This window comes from Carassius gibelio, chromosome A9 (assembly GCF_023724105.1).
Source record: "Carassius gibelio isolate Cgi1373 ecotype wild population from Czech Republic chromosome A9, carGib1.2-hapl.c, whole genome shotgun sequence".
Taxonomy (NCBI): domain Eukaryota; kingdom Metazoa; phylum Chordata; class Actinopteri; order Cypriniformes; family Cyprinidae; genus Carassius; species Carassius gibelio.
In genome coordinates, this window is record NC_068379.1 from 6,060,232 (window position 1) to 6,082,258 (window position 22,027).

The following is a 22,027-nucleotide window of genomic DNA, read 5'->3' on the forward strand; positions in this document are numbered from 1 at the left end:
CACCTAAGGAATAACTGACCAATCAGGATCAAGCATTAATTCAAGTCTAATTCACTAACAGCAAAATATATTTACACATGATTTGGAGGCCCTTCGAGCTGAAAAGTGTTGTAGTTTTAAAAACAGCAGAGGGCGCAATGAACCCAACGAAAATGATCTGTAACTGAAAGGGTCTCTGGGAAAGCCAGAATGGTTCTTCTATTGCATTGCTACAAAAACAATTGTGTTTATTGCATTAAAAGGGACCCAGGCACTTGTGAACAATCACTTTTAAAAAGTTTGAAAACCACCTTATTTCATGAATCTTTTTAAAGCATTTTTAATTATAATAAATTATATTCATCAAGGCCTAAATAAAGCTGTTTTATGTCTGTGTCAGAGATACATGGCTTCACTTCCATGTAATGTCTTGCTGGAAAGTGTAAACAGTTTTGTATTAAACTCATATTTTGGCCTTTCCACAGCAACTTTATATTTAAATGTGTGCAATATGCAGGAAACTTTCATTATTCATCAAAGTGATGGAAAATTGATTTCGGTTTAAGTTTAATTTAAGATTTACAGTAGGCTAAAAGAAAAGTATAAAACCTTTAAAACATAAAGAGGAAACAGAAATAACGGGTATATCAAGGCTTTCTAACGTTATCCTTCAACAGAACAAGTTTGTCAGACTGTCACACCCATATAATAATACTCCCTCTCCTGCCATAACATGACGAAAAACAGCTAAACCAGCCAATCACATTCTTCTTATTATTACAAACCAGATGAATGTAAAGTTACGAGGAAACACAATATAGTGGTTGAGAACAGAAACATGTCTGCGTAGATCTGTCCTGGATTTCAAAGCTTTGTCAACAATACTTCATACAATACTATTCCTGAGCTCATTGTTGTCTCATATACAATAACGGGTGCCGAGGCTTGGGTCACTGCATGGGCTCTTTCAATGCCTTTGTGAATCACATCACCCACGCTTCTTCTGCCTGACAAGCGTCGCCCAGCATTGGTCAAACAGACGTATAACTGTGACTGGGGGTGTGGTTTAAAACTGGCTTGACCAGATTTCCCAGGAGTCTGTGCTGTGTTCCTCTGATATCCATATCTGACACCAGTGGAGCAGAGGGAAAACTCACACTTGCACATATTTGTGTTGCTGGAAGCTGAGAATATGCCAAGGACTTCCTGAACACTTCAACTGCTCTGACTTCACAAGTTCATTGCCGAATCAAGTGTTTGCTAAACCTCTGGGCAACTTAAAATGAAGCAATATTCAACCTTGCAAGGATTAAAAGCAATAAGAGGTAATATTGTTTTTGTTGTTCTACTAATAATCAGTTTAGTAGAGAGAAGCCATGATATACTGACATCCAGGATTTAGATATTTAAGAAATATGCAGCCTTCTCTGAATATCAATAGCTAGAGAAATTATCATAATCATTGTTATCAAATAGAAAAAGAATATATATATATACACTAAACAGCTGTTTTTGTTAGTGTTGTAACTGATATATTAATTACACTGTAGTTAAATTAAATTATCACAAAAATACAGTTTCACAGTAGTATGGTGTGATAAAAGCATTTCATAGAAAGGCTATATGCAAATAAAATACAAAAGATATATAAACAAATATTACAGCGCATATTAACTGATACACAAATATAAAATGTAATATTACCTACTAATAAAACAATACTTAAAAAGTATATACTTAAGGGCAAACTAAATGCGTAGAGTACTTCTTTTTCTAATTTGAGTTTGTGTGTGTGTGTGTGTGTGTTTGTGTGTTGGTTAATGTACTCACAGCATTTATGGCAAACTAAAATATACATTAATGAAGGTTTTATTGAAACATGTCATGTATGAATGATGCCGCTGAAATATAGTACTTATTAACTCTGAACGCATTATTGAATAACAAACTAGTTAAAATGATAATCTAATTAATTATAATCAAATAACACACTGCAGATGTAATTATAAACAAAGACTTTACAAGGTAGTCGACACATCAAAATAAGTGTAATCACAACTTTATATCAATATGATATATTAATTCCTGATTGTTAAAAAAGGACCACCATTACACAGATAGACCAGCGGAGTGGAATCATATCATCATATCAGCTTGGATATAACATAAAACATTAAATGGTTTATATGGAAAGCAGAGAGATTCTAATAAAAGCCTAAAGAGGCACCTAGTTCTAATTTGATACGACCTAGTTTGATCTGAATTCAGTAATGATAAAGCAACATCAGATGAAGGCTGGATTAGAGAGTGTTGTGCAATGCATTGGTGTGACTTCTTGGACGTCCTCCAGCAAACAAAGCCCACTCTTATATTCATAAGCTTTCGCCCTTAGGAGCTCGTTTGGGCTGTTCTCACACACACATGCAACTGCAATCTTTCCTGTTTGAAATCCCTCTAGTAAGCAGATAGCCGGTGATTTGGAGCACTCCATGTTACTTTCCGCAGACAAACTTGGTATGAATTGTCTCTGGTATAACCCATCCTTTGATGTTACGCTCACTTTCCAAAACCACAGTCCAGGCAGCTAGACCAAGGATAAAAACAGTAGCAGTCATGCATCATACTTTCTGTAAAGCAGGCCAGTCAGTCAGCTATTTGGAAGCAGATTCCAGTGAATGTGTTAATATATCATGTTCAGTACAGTGTCAGAACAGTCTTTATAAATTACAGTGGTCATGATGAATGCACAGCAGTGATATGTGGACTGGGTTTTCTAATAAAAGCCTTGGTTTAATCCCTCTTTTAAAACAAGAGCTGCAGCTAAAGGCCTAATGCATGGAAAAGCATCTGACAAAATTGGGAGATTTACGTGCAGCAAATATAATCTGTTTCTGTTACTCAGTATCAGCTAGGATGTCTGTGATTTTTACTAGTAAAGCACACAATCACACATCCTTTTAATCACACACACACACACACACACATAGGATACAGGATACAGGTTTGAACATGAGGGTGAATTAAATATCCTTTACATTTTAGGTGAACTAGTCTTTTAGGAATTAAAATTATCAGTGCAAAAAAGTAATTAAAAATGAGGATGGTAAAGATGAAATGTGACTCTTCTCTGGTTAATTACAGGGTATGAGAAGCAGAGGAACATTCTACAGACAGACAACACTCAAACCCAAGAGAAAATCTGACCTGGTCCCCATCAAGGTCTTCTGTCTCTGCAGTGATGAAGGACCGCATGGAGGAGCTGCGTCAGCGGATGAAGGCCAGCGAGAAGGTGCTGGACAACAACCCCTTCAGTGAGGAGGAGGAGGACATGGACCCGTCCTCGCTGATAGGCCTGCAGGCCGTGATCTTCGAGGCAGAGCCCGTCCAGGACAGCTTCCTGAAGGAGGCTCAGAGCATTCACAACAGCATCGAGGAGCTCAACTCTGAAGTCCGTAAGTTCGGTCAGCAGCAGAGAAACTTTATGGCCACTATCAGGCGATTCAGCACCATGAAAAAGGAGAGCAGCGTGACGCGAGACATCAAGTTGATGGCTGAGAGCCTGCATAAAAGATTAAATGCGCTTTCCAAGAAGGCTAAGCAAACCGAGGCCGAGCTAGGCCCGGACGTGGCCACGTCCCGTATCCAGAAGGCCCAGCACGCAGCCCTCTTTCACCAGTTCCAGCAGGTAATGCGCCAACACAATGACGCGATCCTAAACAAGCAGCACAAATGCAAGCAGTTCATCATCCGGCAGTTGGAGGTATCGGGCCGCGAGGTGTCCGAAGACGAGGTGGACGACATGATCGAGCAGGGCAAGTGGGAGATCTTCAATGAGAACATCATAGTGGATGCAAAGATCACCCGAACGCAGCTCTCAGAGATCGAGCAGCGCCACAAAGAGCTCCTGAACCTGGAGAGCAACATGAAGGACCTGCGAGATCTCTTTCTGGAAGTGTTCATGCTGGTGGAAGAGCAAGGCCATCAGATCGAGAACATACAAGCCAATGTGGAGAAGACGCAAGACTATGTAGCGGTCACGAAGGAGAAGTTCAAAACGGCGGCGAGATACAAGAAGAAGAACCCTCTCAGAAGACTGTGCTGTTGTTGCTGTCCTTGGTTCAGATAGCAGGGCAAGGCTGGCAGAATGAACTATGGGAACGTTTCTCATTTGCTGTTCTCTCAAGGGCCGAGCACACTAACTGCAGACACTGACCTCTGTCTGATGATGATAAAAACCAAGGGCACAAAGCACTTTTGGACAATATTAAAACAGGAAGGCTTCATAGCAATGGAGACAGTTGGGTGTTGACATGGAATATGAATGCTTATATAAAGATTTCACAAAAGGTTATTATGTCGTCACATCACTTCAAATTATGTAAGAGATAATCAAAGGTAAAGTTTGTTTGTACTTTATTATTGTGGGAAAGGTGCACTATTTTAGATGTAAGTTCAATTTGATTTAACTGACTTCTGTTTTTTCCCTTTCAGTATTATTTTAAATTGATATTTTTTAACCTATTGTCTGCTTTAGATGGATCAAATAACTGAGAAAATCACATTCTTTCTTAAGAGATAAGACTGAGCAAATATGCCCTATATTTTCAGGTAAAAAGCCTACTGAAAGATTTCTGCAAGTCCGCATCTAAGGACGCATTTACACAACACTGTTTTCAACTAAAAATGGAAAAAAAATGTATGTGTTTTGGCCATTCATTTACACAATAACGGCATTTTGGGTGCCTGAAAGTGCAAACATCACAAATGGGTTAAATTACCCCCTTAAAAAAATTTATAATAATAATAATGTGCATGCATATTACGTTTTTTAATATCGTTGTTGTGTAAATGTACCCATTTTTTTTTAAAAAAACAGAAAAGCTTTTCCTTTGTGTTTTTGAAAAGTTTTGCACACAGCTGACCGTGTTGTCTGAACGTTTACATGGTTCTGTGAAAATGACTGAAACTGCTGTAATGTGAATCCCAGGCCAATAGATGGCGATGTCACTTGATAAAGAAACGCTGTGCTTCTGCACATATTCACATTTCTCCAAATTCACACTTTTGCAGTTTACACAAGACTGTGTTGTTTTCAAAAACCTGTTTGCAAAACAAAAACTGTGTCGTGCGTGGTCACATTTACCACTGAGAGTGATCTAAATCCACTTGTTTTAACAGACTCAGACTTTGACCTAGTCAGCTTGGATGCCATGTTGAGTTTGAAGTGGATGAAAATGAGGTTGTGAGGGACAGCCGTACAGCATTTACAATGACTCGCACTGTATAAAGATACTCAATCACATAATTTTCACAACATTCAAGTGTTTTATAGTTTTTTTTTTTTTTACATCTATGCAGTTAAACAACAGTACAAACCACTAAATGCACATCCTTCATTCCAGTGAATATGGCCCTATATCCTTGTGATTGTGAACTAGACTTTCCCAGCCGATTTCACAACAAAGTTGAAGTTTGTCATGTGAATTCCAACAGAAAGCTTGAAAGTGACTTCTGTGTCAGCTGAGCAGATAGCATGAGCACGTCTTCTAGATGTCTGTTAAAAAGCGCTTTATCTTGAAAGCATCTGCTGTGAACAAACATCTGACAAACATCTTTGAAAAGTCCGTCTCACATACATCCTACATCACATGCAGTCTAATATTTGCTCATAGTTAATGAGCCGTTACTGTGGAGCTGGTTAGTCTCATGATGAGGTGAATAATGAAGACATGGTGAGTCAACAGAGCAGGTAACAGGTGTGGGCACAATTTCTGGGATCTGGGCGTATCTCTCTATCTTCAGAGGAAAACCTGTTCCTAGAAACTGAAGTGGAATAATATTAATACAAAAATCCAATATAGGTAAAACAATGTCATTGTTTACTCATATAATTGAGAGAAGTTTGAACCGGTTTCTCATCTTTTATGTGACCACTGAATGCATGACTCGTAATGAACTTTGTAGAATTTGTAGTAAATTTTTATTTAATGCAAGTTTTAGCTAATAAAACATTAAAGTACTGAGCATTTCTAGAAATATGCCTATTTATACTAACTACACATGTTTTTGTTGATTTCTTTAAAGATAGAAAAGCCTACAGTGTTTTCATGACATTTCAATGCCCTTTTCAATCCTAATGATCTCTTTTTCCAAAATAAGTACACATATATAAATGTGTCAATATTTACTAATATTGGAATGGTGTTAAAACTTGAAATGCATTTGACAGCTTTTTTTTTTTTTTATAATTATTTTATTTCCTTCTTTTATTTTAAGCTGCACACAAAGAGATGATATAGAATGAATAAACCAGGAAGTCCTCAAAAGAAAATAATCTGCACTTTAATCATATTGGACAACATTGCCATCTGTTGACCAATAATTGAAGTACTGTAAAAGTCAATATTTGGATATTAGCCTTGATTTTTAAAGGAGAAAGCACTATAATTAGATCTGGGGACACATACACACATTATTTTACTGCAGTAGCAAGGATGCAGTCTTATAGACACAAAATAAAGGTTATTGTATATGTAATATTTTCTTGTGGGTACCACTGATTACCAAAAGGAATCACCAAAATGTAGGTAATTTCAGGTAACTTGTGGGGACATTTGGTCACACACACACACACACACACACACACACACACACACACACACACACACACACACACACACACACACACACACACACACACACACACACACAAACAAACAGCCTTGAGCAAACAACATCCCATGTGATTCTACCTCATTGTAAAAATGTCCCTGATTTTCATTTAAGCTCAAAGCGAGGTCTGTTTTAGAGAAGTCCATTAGGGAGATCACTAAACAGATAGTGTCACAGAAGTAAAGTATCATTATGTTACAGACTCAAAAGACTTTCAGAAGTATTTCCTTCTTAAGTTAGTAGACAGACCACCCCTAGTCAGACTCAGGAGAGACAAAGGTAACTGTCTACTTGTGTCAATCACAGCTCTTAAATAAACCCAGAAGGCAAAGTATCTAATTATTTAAGGACTCTCGTGTTGTTCCAAATGTACTAGTATTTTTCCAAGGAACACAGATTGAAAAATCGTCCTAAATATAATACCAGGGTTAATATTTAAAGAAATATTAATTTTAAAAATGGTCTTGTACGCGTCGTGTCACTGTGAGCTGTAGATGGCGCTACAGCAGAGAGCGTGAATCAACCATCACAACACAACACAACACTGAAGCAGCTTTCAGTCGGGAAGAAAACCCTGAGAACGAGGAAGTGTGTGCGTGTGCGTGTGCGTGTGCGCGCGCGCGCGCGTGTGTGTGTGTGTGTGTGTGATGTGTGTGTGTATCCAGTATGTATCAACAAGTGTAAGACCAATAAATAAACGCTCATGATCCATTCAGCAACACCCCACCGTAACAGATATTTGAGTATATAGCCTAATCGACACATGAACATTTCTTCTTCAAATATACATCAATTTTGTTGGTTACAGTTTATACAAATGTATTAATGTACTCAGTACTTAAAGATGGATTTTAATCAGTTGACATTTTTAAAAACGACATTATATTTATTACACAGTTATATTTTCTTATAGTCATTTGAGTAATAGTAATACAATAATCAGCTGCTAAAATGCTAAATAATATATTAACAGTGTCTTTGGGCTGTTCTTCGCAAAAAAAAAAAAAAAAAAAAAAAAAAAAAAAAAAAAATATATATATATATATATATATATATATATATATATATATATATATATATATATATAATGAAACTGATAAAAAATAGAAAATATTATTATATTATATTATATTATACCATGTATCTCCAAAATAAATAAATAATTAAAATAATAATAATAATAATAATAATAAAGATTCAAATAAGGCTTGGATTTTAAGTTTTATTTTTATAAAAGCCCATGGAACTCCCATGTTTCTCATAAACAGTCTTATTAAATAAACTGACATGATTAACCACGTTAGTGAACTGTTTGAAAATGGCCAACACTGGATTCGAGAGTGATTATATTACATTATATAATATGTTTGGTGAATACATATTCAACATGGCAGTCAGAATCTGTTCAATGAATTACTTTATGGTTACAGCAGCATTTTTGGCTGGATAGATATTTTCACTCAGGTTTAAAGAGTTCACCTGGACTGAAAGTGGTTCAGTATGATTAATAAAGCATACCTAGATGAAAAGATTAAACATCCCAATGGCTATATCATGCTATATGTCCAACTGAATAACTTGCTGTGATTTTGTTAGAGGTTGCAGTGTGTGGAGAAAACTCAGCACTTTTATTTGCTTGCACAATCACAACTGAAATCTTTAGAGAGTTTGTGCTTTGTAAGGATGAAACTACATCCTATTAGTTCGACAATAAACACCTCTGTTCAGAGGTTACTGTTAAACTAATGCATAAAAAAAACATGTAAAATGAAAACAGAAAGATTTGCTGGAAAAGATGAATGTGCACAATTCAGAAAAAAAAACTGGCAGTTTTTTTCTTCTTCAGGCCAATTATAACATTGAATTGACCCGTACTGTGATGTCAAGTATACATTACATATGTAATACGTAATATCATTATCTCAAGCCATTGATATAAAATTGACCGAACTTCCTACCAAGTAGGAAGCAGAAAAGGTCAAAAGTAAATTTGCTCATCCTTAACATGAATTACATCAGTGATTCAGCTTTTAAAAGAGCACATCAGTGGTTTAATAAACTTCCACATACCGACCGCTACAGAATGAGTGAATAGAGCTCTTTGTTCCCTGGTCCCGGTCTGTAATATTTTGGCTCGAACCGTCGGGTCCTGATGTGATTCATCAGCTCGGCAGACTGCAGTGTACCTGGAAGAGTCTTCACTGCCTCAGGAAACACTTGCACTCAATAGGAGCGTCTCTTTTACTGCCACCGGTGACACGCATGCTGTGAACCGTGAATACTTGGAGAGCCACACTTCCCAAATACCTCTTTATTTGCTGCCTCATTAGATGAACAGGGCTCCAGGGATGAACTCACAAGTTTAGTGGTGGATCATTTAGTAAATGTCACTCAGGTGATGGTTTTCCCACAATACTCAAAGCTGTGTTTTCTAGAAAATCACTTTTCAGGAAATAAAAAAGGTCAGTTGTGAGATTTAAAACGTCTAGTGACAAAGAGTAAAAGTTCAACCTCAATAATATGGTTATGATAGCATTGAAAAAAAGTTATAAATAATATAATGTTTCCATATTTGTGTCTTAATTGACATTTAATATTTTAGATTTAGCTATTTTTGCATAATTTTTATGAACGGAGTAACACTTGCCCTTAGCTGAAGGTGTAGTTGTAGTGTACAGTAGTACCTTTTTTTTTAAGTTTTAAAGTGAGTGTTTTTTCTGTAGTTCATTTAATTGCAATAAACAAGATCATTTATATAATTTATTTAGATTTTTATTATTATTATTATTATTATTATTATTATTTATTATTTTTATATTATATATATATATATATATATATATATATATATATATATATATAATATTTTTTTTTTTTTTAAAGTATGTCTTTTTTAGACTGGCCAGTTACAGCACCTAAAATATTCCTTATATATTCTTTTTTTTTTTTTTTTCATACAATCTTGATGTTTTGGTGCATGTTATCTACTAACAAGATTTATATTAAATACATTTTTCTCAGAAGAATAAAAACTAAATTTCCATAGAAACTGACCTATTTGTGCATTAAAAAGGATTAAAAAAATCAGAGAGTGACAGCGAGAGATGAGAAAAATCCATGACATATTATCTTCACTATGAGCTTGATATGACGGCACCAGAAATGAGAGTGAAAAATGCAAATCAGGAAATAGATTCAACCTAAACCATGAGGTATAGACATTTTATTTACAATACATCATTTACGCCTTTGCTGGAGTTAATGAGATTCCAATAATCCAAACTGAACAGCTTTTAAACTGTTATTTGGACTGAAAGTGAGTCTTGCTGGATCTGGAGACTCAGGATGGTGACAGATATTTATTATGGCATGACATGCCTGCAGTGGATCGCAATCAGGAGAAGTGTAGTGGTGAAGAGTGCATTAGACATTTGATCGCCAGGAGAAGAAGCCTTCACGAATCTTTGTGATTGGTGGTGAGGAGTGTGGCTTCGGTGGGTTTGCTCTGTGTGAGGCCTCAGATCGCTGCCAAACTGTCAAACTGGGAAGGCAGTGGAAAAATACTGAGCTGACGTTACAATCTGTCAACATCCTTAGGTAAAGGAGCGCATCAAGGATTTCAGTGCATTTGATAGGATTGTCAGGGCTCCTGGGACATTTGTCACATTAAAACAAGATATATCAAAAAATATTTTGCACTGCTGAAATTTTGGGTAAATATCCTTAAACAGGGTAAGAAATGTAAGTGCACTCTTACATTTAATTAAACTCTGCCTAATTAAATAAAAAATAATTTTTCTTTTTTCTTAAATTAGCTTAAACTTAAAAGTGAATGATAAACATTATATTACAAACAATAATTAATATGATGATGGTTTATTACTGATTATCATTATATGTCTGCATTGCCAGTTATATAAATAACACAATCTATAATAATATTGTATAATATATCATATAATAAGATGATATATAGAACATGTAATATTAACACCAACATTTTAAACATTAAAACATTGATTTTACACAAACACCACTTCATTATAACATTCTTTTTTTTTACATTTTCAAATTACAATTATTATGTGTCCACGCATATTTATGTCAAAATTACAGTAAATTATTGTTTGAAAAGAGGAGGTGGCATTAGTTTTAGTAACACTTTTTTTTTAAATAAGGTTTCATTTGTTAACATTAGTTAGGTTTATAAATGCTGCAAAAATATATTGGTAATTGTTATGTAAGATTCATAGATTCATAAAAAAACAAGATTCATAAAAAAAAAAAAAATCCATGTTATATAGAAAATATATAATATATATTGTTGACTCTTGAATGATCATTTAGGCAACAACCTTGATCACAGGGAGAACTGCACCCATTTAGTAAAAAAAAAAAACTAAATTCTTTAGCCATCAATTTATAATATACAAAATCCGGAAATGCAGTTCTTTAGTCTTTGTCTGATGGACAAAGTGGAAATCGTAGAGAAAACCTATTTCGTAGCCTGGTTTGTAACTGCATCTGAACGTCCAGTCTTTAATCTGATTTCCAGGAAACAGATGAAAAAATAATCTAGTCGTAGAGAGTGCAAGAGAAAGCCTTGTTATAACAGGTCTAATGCACGTGAACATGATCTCACTCGACCCCGTGCTGTTCTTCGCTCACACTGCAGGACATCTCAGCACCTGCCCCGAGAAGTCAGGATCTGCTGAAGTGCCACATCTCTTCTCCCAAGCTGCCCGTCCCGTGGCAGTCTGAAGCGCTCGGCTCCTGTCCTGTCAGTCCAGGTTTGGGAGAGAGATGGGTCCTGGCTTCAGTAGTGAAAGGGATACTGGTGAAATTCAAAGGTGCAGAGCGAAGAGGACCGTGGCTGTGACATTTTGATCTCACAGCTGCCACAGCTGTACTGCTTGAATTTCTTATTTGAGTAACACTCATAAATATTACCAGACACTTAAACATACCGCCAGCTGTTTTTCTGCATCAGCCACATTCTTCTGAAAATGTTTCTAAACTTTGTATACAGACACGACAAATCATGTGCAGATATTTACAGCCAACAGGTTAAAGAGTGTCTTACACACACACACGCACACACACACACACGCGCACACACACACACACACACACACACACACACACACACACACACACACACACACACACACACACACACACACACACACACACACACATTTATTTTTTTTGCAATGTGAAGTGTAATGTTTAAATATTTCTATAGCATGTAATATTTGTTGTACTGTCTTTAAATGAAGCAGTTGTAAAAAAAAATATTATTTTAAAATGATGGTTCAGTAGTTTAGATATAAAATTAGTAAAAAAAAAAAGAAAATAAGTAAAAAAAGAAAATAAAAGAATGGTGAGGTTGTATACACACTGCAAAAAAATTGGTTTATATACAATTTTCACAAATTTTCCAATTAATTACAAAAGTAAAAAGTCTTTTTTTTGTAAAACACATTCAAATCATCTTTATTTGAAAGATATTTTTATATAGTGTAGATAAAATTATAAAATAGGAGTGATAACAGGAGTGAAAATAAATGATTATTATTTTTTGGTCATATTTATCAGGATTTATCTTGGTTTTCACACAGCGCAGTTCCTCAATGCATCATAAACTAAACCTTACACTTGATCCCATTATGACTATCCTGAGGCCCATAACTGCTAGATATATTCACACTGATATAGTTTTATACACAGAACTGAACTGTGCTCATAAATTATGTGTATTGTTACTATAAACTGTAAAACATACCATTACACATTTAGATATAATGCATCTGAACTGAAAAGAAAAGATATTGAAGGAAGATCAGAAAACAGAGAGCAGCACAGGAAAGAAAGTAATTGAGAAGATGAGAAGAAAAACACACAAAACGCTGAGGGAATCATTTGGTGTCTTAGGTCCATGCTTCGTGCTGACCACCCTCACTCACATCTGTTTGCCCCCAAAATTTGCTTGTGTCCAAATATTTGACAATGTTGTATATCAAACTCGAATCATTGTAACTCCACACAATTACTTATTTATGGCCTTATGAATTATTCTCCCTGATATGAGCCTCAGTCACGTAAAGCTAATTTGGAGATTGTGCTGTTTGGTCTGACAGCGTGTGGCCTGCTGCTTTTAGTGACACTTATATGCACAAACTTCTGGCTTTCCTCGAGTCTTAATGGCTAAATGCACAAAGGAATGTTTTACTGTTCATTTAGGTCTCAAGAGAGATGACGGCACTCTTCATGGAGTATAGTCACATTCAGTCTGCGTTCGTGTTTAAACCCGTTCCCATGGTTCTGATATGGGACCAAGACTTTGAAAATGATCTCATGCTGCATTTTCATTTTTTTAGGGTTGATTTTGTTTTGGGGTTTGAAGTAAACATAGGAATTAAAATCAGTTTCATTGATGTCTTAATGCGCTCCTGTTTGATTCAGATGTTCTAATGTGATCTGTCAAACATGTTTAGTGATTGCAGTGTTCATAGTCAGAAAAAATAAATATATATATCATAGTCAGAAAAAAAAGGTATATATATATATATATATATATATATATATATATATATATATATATAACCTACAAAAAAAATCACTTTGATGTGTTGATTAACATACTTAAGCATATGTAAAGTAAAGAACTTGTTTATAATTTTAACAGTTATTAGATGTCACATTTAATTATTATTTTTTAATCCATGACAAACAAGCTTTCATAGAAATAGAAATAACAATAAGGTATAATTTTATTTGATCATTAATCCTTGTTAGTACATTCAGCAATATACTTTAGCTATATATTAAAGGCAATATAAATAATTAAAAAAAAATATATAAAATGTATTGAAGTGGGGTAATATTATATATATATATATATATATATATATATATATATATATTTTTTTTTTTTTAATTTAATTGCAATTAACAGTTAAGTGTCCAAAAATATTACAATCAGTTTGCACTTTAATATTTTCTCTTATACTTTAACAATCTTTAGTAAAAAGGTTGAATTGGTCAAAAACAAACAATCAAAAAAATAAATAAAAAAAAATAATAATAATAAGTTCCACCCTTAATATATATATCTTTATATATATATATATATATATATATATATATATATATATATATATATATATATATATATATATATATATATATATCACATGTTATAATTACTTTGAACATGCAGAATTTACAGCAAGGTTAAGATTTAAAATATAGGTCTATCATTACATTATGCCTCCACCTAAGTGAGCAAGTGTGTGTTTAACTGTTGATGACTAACAGCTTTAATCTTATACAGACTCCTGCTAATGCTCTTAATCTTGCAAGTGTTAAATATCGTTGTGTTTATTTACTGTGGCAGAAGAATGTGGAGTCAAAAGTGAATAAAAGTGTCCATAAAATCTTTAACATCTAGCGAGGCCTTTAAAACCTCTCTCGTCTCTCTCAGACCGTCTCTGGGATGTCGGCTGTCCTGAACTGTGTAAACTCACTCACAAAGTCAAAATCCTTCCTCATTCAGATAGTCATGAGAAAATCCCTGAGCATTGTAAAATGTCTGAAATTACTCTAAAATTGCAAAATAACAAAGCTTTGATATTATGGTCTTGGTTTATTTGATTTTAAACAGTTATTCCTGCATCTATATATATATATATATATATATATATATATATATATATTTTTTTTTTTTTTTTTTTTTTTTTTTACACCAAATAAATAAATACATAAATAATCTGACTAAATCTGATTTCCTTAAGACTGTCAGTCAGGTTAGTCATGCATTTGTTTCAGTTATGCTGTTTCTTCAGTTATGGGCACTTTTGACCCTGTGGACTTTTAGAAAAGAAATACACCTTTGACACTCTCACTAGTTTATTTATTTCCATCATAAAGGCATTTCCAGCTCCAGGATATCTCTTAATATCATTCTGGAGGAAATGTAAAATATTTTTAGACTCCTTTTTTCTTGCTAAGACTGATTTTATGTATATATTATTGCCTTTTCATAATTTAACTAAATTACAGCTTGGTTATAAATTATGAACAATAAATATATTCTGTCTTGTTGTGTATAAACTGATGCAGATACATTTTGCTAAATAAATTTAATAATAAAGTAGGCTTTGATTTTTTTTCACACTTTTGTCACAGTTTTAAAAATCGTTTTTTCATTGTTGAACACTGAATGCCTGGGTCTGAAACAAAACATAATATTTATGCATAAAAAGCATTCCAAAAGTAAATACAAAAGCATTGTAAAACATTTTAAATGAAAGCTTGAATGTGACCTTCACATAAAAAAAAAAAAAGATCAGTTCTGTTAGTGTTAATAAAAATCAAACCATGGCAAATAAAAGTGACAAATGCACTCAATTTATACAATTTTTCATCTTTTTATTACTTTTTCCTGAGATGGCACATAATGGCATTCCTTAAATCCTTAATTGGCATATAGCATTTTATCATTGCGGTCTGCATTACATTATGTATTGTGAGCAATATATACCAACTGGATGTGCATCAAGCAGGCTTGTCTGGGCTGAATGTGATTTGAGACTTGCGAGCATTTAAACTGTGGCTCTGAATCACTTTTGAGTCATTCTCTTGTCTGTTGTGGGCCCACTGGGCTGACTGGAGTGCTTTCATGTAGACCATGATTGGGTTCATGCTGGGTGACCAACGGAATCACTCAAACAGTGAGGAGATCGCCGCCAACACATGCAAAGCATTGGTCAAAGCTAAATGGTTGTGTTCCTGGATACTTTGGACTTGGTTATGACCTCATTATGTCATAAGAATGATACGTCTCGTGGCGACTCCTCTATTAAGAAGAGAGCAGCTTTGGAGATCTCATGGGCAATTTGCGCCAGTCATTTTCTTCCAGGGGTGTGAAAATTATAACTCTGCACATACTCACTTCCTTGATATGAGTGACTAAACCAAATAGTGCAAACATGGTAACTGATGCAGAACTAAATTTATGTTCTGAACAGCAACACATTGATTACCAATAACACATTTGGATTTCATACGGAGAATGTCACATGAATCATAGATATAGATCATGTGAATGCTGAAAGCTTAAAAACATGTTTTCCGTGATGGCCGTTTAATTATAAACTACTGTTTAAGTATTTTTCCACCTATCTGACAGTGACATATAAGGGAGATCAAATACGACCTACAATCCTTAAAAATGTACAGCCAAATGCTGTCATTTAGCTTAATCTAAACAGAAAATTAATGCAATTACCATTCCAAAACCGCTTTACTGTAGCTGGGAATATAGAGCTCATGGTGTGAGCAGAAAACCACATCTATGCTGAGGATGGTAAGTAAAACTAAATGGGTAAAAAGCTCATAATGCCTTTCTTTTTAAATAATTGATGTTTTTAAAGAAAGACTGTATTATTTTGGTGCCCCTTTTCACCAGAAACTACAGTACTGATAGAAAACAACCTATATTCTCAAATATTTTTCATTGTGTTGTGTCAAACTCTGCTGCAAGCTAAAGAAGGGAGAAACTCGCAGCAGGTATAGACAGGTGGTACTGGGGAGGTGGAGGGCTAAAGAAAAGTTGCATGTGCACAGTACTAAACTGGACCAGATAGGAATAAATAAGGTTGCGTAGATAGACAAGAGACATTGATATGGCTGTGTTGTCATCTTGGAAGATCCAGTCAATTACGATAATAGTGTTTCATGACAGATCTATGCCTATAGTACATTGTGAGATTTCTAAGCAAATTTCCTTGTGGGAATTGCACAAACGTGTGGACATTTCCACTGCTACCCTTGATAAAAGGAAGCCATAATCTGAGAGTTTAAGTGTAAATGGGTCACTGAAGATGAAGTGCCGGTGCATACCACTCAGGAATTATGAATTGTGTACTTTAGACCTTCAGTCAACAGCTGAGAATGTAACGGGATTTCCTGGCTCACTTTATGATATGCCACAACATGAAAATGACTCTGAGATCCCATACATCACTAGTCTATCCAAATAATGCCCTCACACGTGAAGTGAGGCAGTCTAGCAGAGGGTCAGCACTCTTTTGCAAGTTTAAAATCCCATCACTGCTGGTTACTAACCCAACTAACTCATGCTTCAGAATAACTTGTTTACTGACAGATCATTTTTTCACACAGTTTGATTCTTTCCAATACCTTTCTAGTAATCCAAGAGCCCGATCACTCTCCAGCCTTGGGCAACATATTGGACATCCGAGGCTGATTCATTTTATCAGCCTGACAGTTGACATAAAGTAGAGAAATCATCTGCATTCGAAGCTGTGCTCTAGAAAAAATAATACAAATGCACATAGACAATAAAAAAGTGTGTCTGACAGGAAGCATGCAGAAAGTGTCAAGGTTTTGGCTTAGGCATCTTTTGACATTTCCAAATTCTTTATTGATGGATGACCCACAAACGGGACCCATGACTTTGGAACGCAGTTTTTGAGCGCCTTTGTATGTCATAAATTAAGCATGGTTGGATGTATTGAAGAGCATATCCCTCTCCTCATATTGCAACCAGATGTCACTGCATTTCAATTAAAATCAAAGACAGAGCTACGTGTTTCATAAAAGTTGAGTTTTCTGAGCAGGTGCAGGATGATCAGGCGTTGAACAATGCACTGGAGATATGTGATCATTGATGACCACAGAAACAACAGTCTCTGACTCACATCTCCACCGCAGACCTTCTCCACTGTTGGTCTCAAAACTTTTCTGGCATATGATTTATATGTGTTGTGATATCCATTCAGGGTATTTCCCTGCCTTTGGCCTGAGATGGTGGGATAGGCGCCAGCATCCCCGTGACCGTAGGCGAAGCGGTTTGGTTCAGTATTACTGGCGAGGAAATGTCTCTTCCACATTTAAGAAGTGTATGTACTGTAACTATATTACAGTTTCATTTAGTTGCAATCAACATGCAGTTAACTGCTTAAAACATTACATTCAATTCACACAAGTATATTCTTTAAAAGTATATTATTTCCATATTAAGTACACTGTAAATGATTTTTTGAAGGTGTGAATAAAACAATAACACTTTATAATGCACCATAAGGGTATTATTACTGTGTTATAATGCCTTATACTTATATATAAGTAATGTTGTCAACATCTGTTCTTGAGTCGGTCTCTTCATCAGACCTTTATCTGTAGCTTGTTAGTGACTTTGTCCCATGACCCTCTTCTTCATGACAGATCATACCTGGCATAAATCAAGTCAATGAAAATTAAATTATGCTCTCACACCAATGCCCTATAACTCAATAAGCAAATGTGAGCCTTGGCCTTGCTGTTCTGTGGAAAACACATGTTGGTGCAGCTTGTTGTAAGTGATGTACTCTCACACATGGATGGAAACAAATGGGTAATGGGCATTTCATCAAGGACTCTCGGCTCTCCACCTCCTTGCTGAAAATATTTATATATATATATATATATATATATATATATATATATATATATATATATAAAAAAGAACTTAAATGAAGGAAAAACAGTGGCCAGGCAGTTATTTTTTCCCACACTCTTTCACACATGCACAAAACCTCCCACTGGTATAGTGGAAATAAAGTGCACTCGTGTAACAAAAGGAAAGCAACAATAAATTACCAGTATTATTCCAGAGTGAAGCTTTCACTTGCTCATACATAAAATGGGATTATCATTTTCAATCCATATATCATTCCAGTGGAGTCATTCGGGGAGCAAGACCCATCCAATCAGACAGGGATCTCTGCCAAAAGCTGTAGATTAAAACCTGTGGCTGATGATGCGTTCAAGAACACTTCAGCAGAAGTGCCACTGTACACTGATTGCTTGTGCATTGCTAGTGTAATGTCAGCATTACATGATAATCATGTTGGGAGCACATGCAGATGTCTGAATTAAAAACAAAATGAAATTGATTTTTTTTTTTTTCGATCTGCATTGAACATCAGCAATGCATTTTCTTTTGCCACCTCACTTTGACCTCCAGCCCATTGTTGTTTTTGATCAGTGGTCTCAAAGTATGGGGCTTAGGAAGTCTTATAAGAAGGTAATTATCAGCGCTGCACATGCAGGGGGCTTCCCTTGATCTGAAATCTCTTTCACTTTTTACATTCAAATCACACTGATAAAAAAAGGTTTGTCTGCGTTTCCTTTTACAGCTTTTATTAAATAGGTTCACCATCATTTAAAGGTTTTGGCTCAATAATAAAGAAATTAATTATTTTATTCAGTAAAGATGTACTAAATTGTTCAGGAGTTACAGTAAATACTTTTTTGAAGTTTATATTCATCAACAAATTCTGAAATAAATAAATAAAATAATAAATCACGGCTCAAAATTAAGATAAAATATAAAAACAAAATGATTAAGCAGTTTACTGTTTGCTGAAAATTCAGCTTTGCATCACAGGAATAAATGACATTATCCTCTCATCCCTTTTTTGTATGGATTAAAAAGTCATACAAGTTTTGAACAACATGAAAAGTGATGGCAGAATGTTAGTTGTTGAACATTTCCCCCTCATTTCAAAGTTTTAAACCCATTTAATACCATTAAAATATTAGGTTATGTACTTTTGAAGCAAAGTCTACAAACATGTAATAACATTATAAAGAAGGCCTACTGACAAAAGAATAATTTTTCAGACAAGAATTTAGCTTTTTATTATTTATCAAGTGCAGCTGTCAATCTGAGGACAAAGAGTGTTTCTACTGTCAAAACAAAACAAAACAAAACAAAACAAAACAAAACAAAACAAAACAAAACAAAACAAAACGTAAACAAATAAAATAAAGGCAGAGGACCTGGGTCCTGTACCATGAAGGTAGCTGAACAAATTCAGAGTTACAGGATTAGTTTTGAGTTGACAAAACCAAACCTCTCCAACTTTCTTTGTCAACTCAGGCTTTGATCCTGAGTTTGTGGGGCATTTGCACATGAATGTGTGACATCACTGGCAAACAGCCAATCACGAGCCTTGCAACACAAAGTTTGATTTACTTCTCGCAAAAGACCCAGCAAGATTCAAATCTAAAGGTTAAAGTTTTTACTGAAGGTTAAGAGATTGAAGAATATGACAAATTTAAACGTCATATGAAAAATGAAGGAGGACAAATAAAATAAATAATCTTGCTCTATCAGTGCAGTCACATGTGAAACTTGTTAAGTTCGTTTATACATTTGAAAATATATAGTGATAGAGACATCGAACGTCAGATTTTTTATTTTTTAAATAGTGCAATATATTGATATTACAGCTTATTTATATTACATGATATGTATACATTCATATTTATTTAAAATAAACAATTTATAATAACTGTTAAACTAAAATTGCTTGTGTGTAAAAGATAAATAATAATAATAATAATATGAGTCACAATAATTATATAAATCATAAAACAAATCTAATTAATAGTAATTATCATTAAAGCCAGACTTCTTTTTTTTTTTTTTTTTTTTTTTTATTAGTGACCTTTAATTTGGAGCAAGATAAACTGGGGGAGTGACTCTGTGTCAGACATGTGTCACTTTGCTCACATCTGATTGGTCTAACTTTGGTGATTAATCTAACAGTTTGAGATCTCTAACCCACAGCATAACCTGCCGTGGAGTGTAAGTTACTATGGCAATGAAAGTTGCTAAAAGCCAAGCAACTTACATGGTACCTAAAACCCAGGATTGGGGCAAACTAACCTGAAACTTACCTGGCCAGCTAAACCGGCTTCATGGTACAGGCCCCTGGTCCAGTCTGTGATTAGCAGTATTAGATGGATGTTATTATGTCAGATTAATTGCAGGGGGCTTAACTCTCCTCCAGACAACAGCTCCAAGGTTCAGCTAACACCTCATGAGTCCAGCGCAGATATGAGAGCTCCAGCAAGGTCAGCCAGATTCATCTGCCCCAAAGCTGAATGTCAGTCTGCAAAAGGTAGGGTTCAGGTTGAAAAATGGAAAAAGGGAAAACAATTACTTTCTTCTCATGCAATAGGACAATGAGGTAAATGTTTGGCTCTCTATTATGGAAAACGAGCAAAATCAAACCTACTTCAGCAGGTTTAAGATGTCAGGAAGATCTTTTCCATGATGAAACCTATTAAATTGGCAAGTATTGCTGCAGTGCTTTAAAGATCTCCACAGTTCTTCTGATTAAAAGATCAAATGGCTCATTTAAGCTCTCAGGCTCAACATTTGGTATGAATTCCTATTCTAGCGTCATACTTATTAGACATGCTTTGTGCTTCAGCACACCTGGGTCAACGACGTGACACTCCTTTTCCGTCCAAACTATTATTTAATTCATTCATTTTTAGGTACATAAAATCATTTATGCAATGAATTGTGTCGTGAATACATATCTTCTATGATGGACATATTTACATTTCTGAATTAGAGAGAGGAAATTGTGCACCAAGTTGGTCATAATTTAAATTTTAAACAGGGAAAAGAAAAAATGTGTAAAAATTAGTGTCAAGGTCAGGAAGTTAAATTAAACATAACATAACATATAACATATAACATAACATAACATATAACATATAACATATAACATAACATAAAATAACATAACATAACATAACATAACATATAACATATAAAATATAACATATAACATATAAAATATAACATATAACATAACATATAACATATAACATATAACATAACATATAACATATAACATAACATATAACATATAACATATAACATATAACATAACATAACATATAACATATAACATAACATATAACATATAACATATAACATAACATAACATAACATAACATAACATATAACATAACATATAACATATAACATATAACATATAACATAACATATAACATATAACATAACATAACATAACATAACATATAACATACAACATACAACATATAACATAACATATAACATAACATAAAAACATGTTTTGACTAACAAACATATTGGTATCACTGCACAATAAAGTTTAATTTATAATGTTGTCGACATTAGTTTTGTACTAATATAACACTAATAGTTTTAAAATCAAATATTGTATCTGTCAAATATTAACATGTGAACTAACATAAACAAACAATGACCAATTATATTTTAACTAACATTTACAAAGATTAAAAAGTGCTTTAAAATACATTGTTCATTGTTAGTCAGTGTTAATGCATTTACTATTAAGAAATGTGACATTATTGTAGTGTCATTTTACAGAAGAAGAACAGAAAAAAATAATATTTTTTTAAAACTGTTTTGTATGAACAATGTAGAATATTTGAATTGCATTCATAAACAAAAAATTAAAAGAGACTAAAAACCACAAACAATCAAACAGAACAT

At 34.2% G+C, this 22,027-nt stretch overlaps 1 protein-coding gene across 1 annotated transcript; it reads left to right on the top strand.

The window, feature by feature from the left end:
* The first annotated feature begins 1,100 nt into the window (after positions 1-1,100).
* LOC128019530 (syntaxin-19-like) lies at positions 1,101-4,330 on the top strand. Its single transcript, XM_052605570.1, has 2 exons — positions 1,101-1,304; positions 3,121-4,330. Exon 2 carries the CDS (start codon positions 3,218-3,220, stop codon positions 4,103-4,105), a length of 888 nt encoding a protein of 295 aa, XP_052461530.1. The 5' UTR covers positions 1,101-1,304; positions 3,121-3,217; the 3' UTR covers positions 4,106-4,330.
* Positions 4,331-22,027: the final 17,697 nt, after the last annotated feature.